Source organism: Lithobates pipiens, unplaced genomic scaffold (assembly GCF_037356315.1).
Source record: "Lithobates pipiens isolate NorthernLeopardFrog02 unplaced genomic scaffold, aLitPip1_a1.2 Scaffold_19, whole genome shotgun sequence".
Lineage (NCBI taxonomy): Eukaryota > Metazoa > Chordata > Amphibia > Anura > Ranidae > Lithobates > Lithobates pipiens.
Window position 1 is genome coordinate 128,380,673 of NW_027507764.1, and position 7,952 is coordinate 128,388,624.

Here is a 7,952-nt window from a genome sequence, read left to right on the forward strand (position 1 = left end):
CCTCCGGCCCGGAGGGAACACCTTTTGGGAAGGAGTCTGTTTCTCTTAGGTGTTCCTGAGGGACTAGGCTTCTTTCCCTTTTTTTCCTCCTTTAGAGACCCGCTGTCCTCCCGACCTACCCACGCCTCGTCAGCGGTAGCAAGCGGGCTCCTCTTCCCCTCTTGTGCTCGGAGAGAGCCGAAGACTCGGTGGCCCGCACGTTCGTAGGCGCGGCGGCGCGCGTGTGCCGCCGCCATGTTTGTTTTCGGCGGTCGCGCCGGAAGTGACAGAGCGGGTCATCGGGTCAGCTGAAACGTCGTTTCCGGCGTGGACGCAGGGGGGAGGAGGGAGGACAGGTGCTGGTGCCTATTTCCGCTTCCGGTCCGGTGCAGCTGCACGGCGTGACTCCGGGGGCGGCGTTTAGCAACAAGTGGATCTCTGCACAGCTGATTATGGAAGATTCAGCGTCTGCAGCGGTGGGGACAGGCACAGGCACCAGCAAGGCCCAGGTAAGAGGCAGCAGTTAAAGTCTGCCTTTCTTTTTCTATTTCCTGGCGTTTGGTCTCGCTCTCTCCTTTCTTTTTTCCCCCCTGGTGGCAAGGGGCCTGTCTGGGCACTAGAAGCTGACTGGTTTCTTCTTAGTGCACCTGTGTGGTGATCCCTATCAAAGCTGAGACTGGTTCTCACTAAGGGTTCCCTGGTTTTTTTCCCTTTTTTGTCTTTTTCTTCATAGGCTAAGAGCTCTGACCCAAAGAAAAGATGTCCTTCTTGCAGGGCCAAGCTGGGAGAAAATTGGAAGAAAACCTTATGCAGTCCCTGCATTACTTCTTTAGTTAAAGAGGAATCTGCCTCTGTATGTGAGGATCTGGTGGCCTCTGTAAAGAAGGAGCTGTACGCCACGATCCAGAATTTTCGTGACTCACTAGCAAACCCGGCTGCTAGTCAGCCTTCCACTTCAGAGTCTTCCCAGGGGTCTCTCTCAATCCCGGTGTTAGAATCTCTGCCTGAAGACCCTTCAGATAGGGAAAAGCAGTCCACTGCTCTTTCCGTTAAAGATTCGGAAGAGGAGTTGGAGGATTCTGAGGTAGCCCCCTCTAAATTCAAACTGTCCCTTGAAGAGGTCGATGGGCTCCTTAAAGCCATTCATGCTACGCTTGGTTTAAGTGAGGAGAAAAAGGAATTATCACTCCATGACCGCATGTATGCTGGGTTGGATGAGCCTAAGGGCCGAACATTCCCAGTTCATCCGGTCATCTCTGAGGCCATTAGGAAAGAATGGCAGGATCCAGAGAAAAAGCCCTTTTTCTCCAAAGCCCACAAAAGGCGTTTTCCTTTCGAGGAGGACCCTGCAGCAGTATGGAACAAGGTGCCCAGACTGGATGCCGCCTTTTCCCAGGTTTCAAGGTCCACAGATCTGTCCTTTGAGGATATGGGAGTTTTGAAAGATCCGATGGACAAACGCATGGATCTTTTGCTCAAGAGATCATGGCAATCAGTTATGAGCAATTTAAAACCAGCAATGGCCACAACGTGTGTAGCCAGAAATTTAGAATACTGGATTAACCAGTTAAAGTCACATATAGCTGCAGATTCCCCTAAACAGGAAATCTTAGATTCTTTTCCTACCCTGATTACGGCAGTGGCCTATGTTGCAGATGCCTCAGCTGAGGCAATTAAGATATCGGCCAGGTCAGCAGCTCTAACTAATGCTGCAAGAAGAGCCTTATGGCTTAAAACCTGGCCGGGTGACTCGGCTTCAAAGAATAAGCTGTGTGGGTTACCCTTTTCAGGAGACTTGCTCTTCGGCTCTGACCTCGATAATATTCTTGACAGGACAGCCGATAAAAAGAGATCCTTTCCGGTCAAAAAGAAAAAGCAGGTACCAAAGCGTCTTTTTCGACCTCAAAAAACTCAGGATCAGGACAGCAAGTTGCAAGGGAGAAGGAAAAGTTGGTCCGCCCCGAAGCCGAAGGGTAGAGGCGGAATTCTCTTCCGTCCTCCTACACAGGCCGAAAAATCGCAATGACTCGTCTCTGCGGGTGGGCGGAAGACTACAAGAATTTCTTCCGCAGTGGTCAGGGATAACTTCAAATCAGTTTATCCTGACCACTCTCGCGCAGGGTTACTCACTCGAGTTTGTCAACGACCCCCCAAAAAGGTTCCTGATTACCAACACCCCGCGGGATCCAGTAAGGGCCCTGGCCATGAAGTCCTCTCTAGAGGAACTGATGCAACAGGGCGTAGTAGTACAGGTACCCCTGCAAGAACAGCAGGAGGGGTTTTATTCCCATGTTTTCCTAGTAAAGAAACCGACAGGGAAGTTTCGGTTGATTCTCAACCTAAAACCTTTAAACGAGTCCATAAGGTACAGGAAGTTCAAAATGGACTCAATTTTTTCGGTCAGAAACCTGTTGACGCCAGGATGTTTTATGGCGTCAGTAGATTTAAAAGACGCATACCTACATGTTCCGATCTCTCCCCAGTCTCAGAAGTTTCTCAGGCTGGCGGTGAGGTTGGGGGGTATGGTTCATCATCTCCAGTTCAGGGTCCTACCCTTCGGCCTGTCATCATCTCCCCGAATTTTTACCAAAATAATGGCAGAAGCTTTAGCGCCACTGCGTCTTCAGGGAATCGCAGTTATTCCTTATTTAGACGATCTGCTGTTTTTCGCCCCATCCAGCGAGGAATTGCAGACCAATCTAGGCAAAGCTCGCAGCCATCTGGAGACGTTGGGTTGGATTTTGAACCTCCAAAAGTCGTCCCTAAACCCATCTCAGGAGATTCGGTTTTTAGGGTTTCTAATAAATTCGGTGGAGCAAAAAATCTTCCTTCCCTTAGACAAAAAGGACAGGATTTCCGGTGCAGTGTCTTTATTACAGACCAGCCAAAATCTGACAGTAAGACAGGTTATGTCAGCTTTGGGAGTTCTGACTTCAGCAATGCCAGCAGTCCAGTGGGCAAGAATGCATTTCAGGTGTCTGCAGGCTTTCCTTCTAAAATCTTGGGATCACACAGTGGCATCCCTAGAGGCAGAGGTGAGAATGTCAACCCAGGTAAAAAGGTCCCTATGGTGGTGGAAAAGACAGGAGGTCTTATCGGAAGGGTTAGTCTGGGCTTTTCCAGTCGGGAAAAGACTAACAACCGACGCCAGTTCCTGGGGGTGGGGAGCCCATCTAGGAACACGTTTCACTCAGGGGTCCTGGGCCAAAGAGGAGACAATAAGGTCCTCAAACTGGAGGGAACTCAAGGCGATTGCCTTAGCTCTGGAGTTGTTTGTTCAGGAACTGCAGTCCCATCACGTCCAGGTCCTAACAGACAATGCCACGGCAGTGGCTTATTTAAACAGACAGGGGGGTACAAGAAGCAGGTCGCTTCAGGTACTGGCCATGGAGATTCTTCGGTGGGCGGAAAAACATTTGTTATCCCTATCAGCAGTCCACCTAAAAGGGGATCTAAACAGGGTAGCGGACTTCCTAAGCAGAAACGCTATTCGGGAAGCAGAATGGTCTCTAAACCCGGAGGTATTCACAATGATTGCCGGAAAATGGGGTTTACCAGAAGTAGACCTGTTCGCCTCAAGGGTGAACGCCCAGGTTCCCCAGTTCTTTTCCCTGGACAGTCGCGATGGCTCGCTGGGCACAGATGCGCTAGCTTATCCATGGGAATTTCGTCTTTGCTATGCTTTCCCCCCATTTCAGTTAATCCCGTTAATTTTAAGAAAAATTCAGAGGGAGAAGGTACCAGTTATTCTAATCACGCCCTTTTGGCCAAAAAGGGCTTGGTTTTCGACAGTTCTAGGCCTGGCAATCAAGCCTTGTTGGCGTCTGCCCCTCAGACACGATCTGTTGTTGCAGGGCCCAGTGAACCATCCAGGAGTGGCCAGCCTGGCTCTCACGGCCTGGTTTCTGAAAGGCAGCTCCTTAGGAGCAAGGGGTTTTCCAACCGTTTGATCTCGACCCTTTTAGCAAGTAGGAAAAGGGTTACGAGGGCCATTTATTCTAAGGTCTGGAAGCGTTATGAAACTTGGTGTTTGTCAGCCGCCCAGGTGACAGGGAGCCTTGTCTCCATCTTGGAGTTTTTACAAGATGGTGCAGACAAGGGACTGGCAGTTAGTACCCTGAAGGTGCAAGTAGCAGCCCTGACGGTGTTCTTAGAAAAATCTGTGGCCTCAGATCCGCTGGTGATCAGGTTCTTTAGAGCTCTTAAAAGATCTAGGCCAGCTCCTGTTAAGGTTTTTCCTAGATGGGATTTGTCGGTAGTCCTACAGTCTCTAACAAAAGGGCCTTTTGAGCCTCTTGTGGAGGCTTCCCTTAGGTTTCTCACATTAAAAACCGTGTTTCTGATTGCCATTGTCTCTGCACGCAGGATCAGTGAGCTAAATGCTCTGTCAATTAAAGAACCATATCTTTCCATTTTTCCTGACAGAGTTATTCTTAGAACAGATGCAAAATTCTTACCGAAGGTAGCTTCAGTTCAGAACCGTATACAGGACATAGTACTGCCAACGTTTTGTGTTAACCCCAAAGGAAATAAGGAGACTTCTTTCCATACTTTGGACGTCAGAAGGACTCTGCTGAGTTATTTAGAAAGGACGGAGTCCTTCAGGCGTTCAGATTCACTGTTTGTACTTTTCTCAGGAAGAAAAAAGGGTTTTCAGGCTTCTAAAGTTACTTTAGCTAGATGGCTGAAATTAGCTATCTCAGAGGCATATTCCCAGGCAGGGTTATCTCCTCCAGCAGGAATTTGTGCACACTCAACCAGAGCTCTGGCGTCTACGTGGGCAGAGAGAGCTGGTGCCACCCCTGAGCAGATCTGCAAGGCGGCGACGTGGTCGAGTTTTCACACATTTGTGAAACATTATAGACTGGATCTCACTTCTGCCAGCGATCAGGCGTTTGGCAGAAAGGTCCTGCAAGCTGTTGTCCCGCCCTAAGGGGTAAGTCTCTGTTATCCTCTCAGGTGCTGTCCTGAAAGACGCCTTGGGAAAGACCAAGTTAGACTTACCGGTAACTTGTTTTCCAGAAGTCTTTCAGGACAGCAAGCATCCCGCCCTATGGTATTATATTATGCTACGCTGTGACTAACGTATGTGTTTGTGTTCCAGCCGGGGCCGGAGGTTCTCTTCTACAACTGATGTGTGGTAGGGAGGCGCCTCCCTTTAAAGTCTGGAGGAAGAAGGTGTTTCCTAACGAGGAGGGTGGAGTCGCTATCTCTCAGGTGCTGTCCTGAAAGACTTCTGGAAAACAAGTTACCGGTAAGTCTAACTTGGTCTTTTTTTTGCTCCTGGCTGCTGCATGAAGTAGTGAGGGAGCAATGGGAAAAGGGAGTATGTGTTGCTAAGATATAAGATAGGTGGCCTTAAAGTAAAACTGCAGATTTGCTTTGCATAGGCAATGCACAGGTTCACTTCAAGACCATGTGTTTTACCCAAAAAAAAAAAAAAAAGCTTAATTGAACAAGCTGAAGTTGATTGGCTATTATGCACTCTTGTTTTAGTAAATCTGCCCCATGTGTTGCTGGATATTTTGCACCTTCTTCCTTCTTTTTTTTTTTTGTTAAGTTTATTTCAGTTTTTCACATTTTATTTTTTTCATTTATAGTTATTGTTACTCCGCACCAGCATATATGATAATAGAATGAAAACATACCTAAAATTCATAAACGTACAAAAAAAATAAATACATAAAATGTTTGAAAGGGATTGAACACTTCTGAGCATTCTGAATATGTGAAAAGCTTTTTAATACATGGAAAAAGAATATATGGACTTGCCTATTCCACGATTCGAAAATCCCAAAGAAACAATATATGAAAACAATGAACCCAAAACTTTTGAATGCTGCAAAGGGTTTGATTCCCCAAAAAATGGTTAAACAGTGAAAAACCAGGCATAAGCGAGTGGTTTGAACAAATAGCCTATTATAGTAAAATGGACCTATTAAGCAGCAGGGATATAGGACATGAGAGGAAATACATCAGTACTTGGAAAGGTTGGAAAAACTTTTAAAGTCTCGGATAAATATTTGGAGAGAATGAAAGAAGGGCGGTGAGCCAGATACTGAAGGGCCCTAGAAAGAAACAAACCAAACAAAGCGGGTGGGGAATTGTGGAAAATGGGAAAGGGAATAAGGAATAGGTAAAGTAATAGGAGCAGTTTTATTTTTGTAAAAACAATTTAAAATATTTAATAAAGAGATTGTTAAAAAGAGAAGGAAAGGCCACTATGATGTGAGAACAAGATGGGACAAAATTAAACTGCAAAGTTGAAAATGTCTCTCAGAAAAATTTCACTGAAGTGGTTATAAAAAATAAAAAATAAAAAAAATACAAGAAATATATATTTTAAAAAGTGATTCGGTGTTCTAATGCACGTTTTTTGTTCTTATTATTATTATTTTTTTTTTTTACAGAATGGAAAGTGATGCCCTAGAACGGTTAACCGAGGCAAGTAAGGAACAACTTGGTGAAGTTTCTTGTGATAACGAGAGAGCTGCAGAAGGTGGTGCTAACACTGACCTGAATGTGATCCCTGAAGGCACTCCAAAGAAAAAAGCTAAGAAGCGTGCCTTTCAGGAAACACTTCTACATAATATTCCTGGAAATCCAGAAGGTTCAGCTGAGACCAACACAACTTTGGAAGAAATCCCTAAGAAAAAATCCAAAAAGAGAAAATATCAGGAACTAAATTCTCAGACTGACACTGCTGAGGTTGATGTCCCCATTGAGCATGTTTCTGCTGAGAAAAGCTTATTCCAATCGGTTCATAATATTTCTAAGAAAGAACGCAAAAAGAAAAAACATCACGATAGCCTGGCTAGTGTTGACATTGACAATAATAACATTAAAGTTGAAGAAAGCAGTATATTGGGCCATGACATTGAAACTTTGGTTCCTTCTAGTGAAGAACAGCCTAGAAAGTCAAAGAAAAAGAAACGTAAGGATAATTCCGATCCAGGCCTTACTCAAAGTTTGCAGAATGGAATAACGGAAGGGCCGGCCTTTACAGAGAGCAGCCTGTCAGAGGACTTTGGGGTTGAAGCTGGAACTATTCTAGAGAAAAAGAAACGCAAGAAAAAACACAAACTATCTGCTGTCATTGAGAACTCCACTCTAGAATCCACTAATGGTGGAACAGACTTTGCATCACAGGAGTCTCCGCTTGATAACCTCACAATCCAACAAGAGACCCCGAAGCAGAAGAAGCACAAAAGGAAACGTGATAATGTTTTAGCTGCAAGTGATGATGGTGCTTACCTTGCGGTGGACAGAAGTTTTTTGCTTGCTGACAGCCAGGGGTTTGCAGAACCAAAAGCCAAAAAGAAACGAAAAGAATAATTTTTCAGATTTGAGAGATTTGTAAAATTCTATTTTCTTATTGAATATATATTTTAATGCTGACTGGTGTCAAAGAAATTTTAAAAAAATCTATTAGAATGCATATTCTTATGAACATTTTTGAATTATTTAATATGAACTTTTATTTCAATATTTGTCATTTGTGTGAGAGAATCAAGAAGTCTGCGTATATTTTTATTCCCCTCATCACTGTTGGTTACTCGTGCTTCAGCCACAGCACGTTTAGTGGGACATGTAACGTGGCGTTTCCACCGTCCGCACGGCTCCTCAAATGATAAAAATAATTTTCTTGTTATGAAAGATCATTAGTGGACTGGACTCTTTTGTTATTAAAATTGCTTATTCAGGCACTTCAAAGAGAGATAGTGATGTGCAGGAAAGCATAGCAACCTCAAAATTCACTTTTCTGAATTAATGTCCAAGATAGATGAATTCTGATTAGTTACTGTGCTTTGTACCATCCTCTGTCTTGTTGAATGAGCCTGGAGCGGTCCAGATGCCACTTGTGTTCATTCTGTAATTAAAGTGGCTATAGACAGACTTATTGCTGTGGCACTCTACATAATCTGGTGCCATTAAAAGATCTTGCAATGGACAAGAAAGCGGCTTCCTTTCAA

At 44.9% G+C, this 7,952-nt stretch overlaps 1 protein-coding gene across 1 annotated transcript in view; it reads left to right on the top strand.

The window, feature by feature from the left end:
- Window positions 1-7,635, top strand: part of POLR1F (RNA polymerase I subunit F) — an 18,212-nt gene extending 10,577 nt beyond the window's left edge. Inside the window, exon 4 of the mRNA XM_077491256.1 lies at window positions 6,390-7,635. Coding sequence (XP_077347382.1) covers window positions 6,390-7,314 — 925 coding nt within the window. The 3' untranslated portion in view covers window positions 7,315-7,635. The remainder of the gene's footprint in view (window positions 1-6,389) is intronic.
- The last annotated feature ends 317 nt before the right edge of the window (window positions 7,636-7,952 follow it).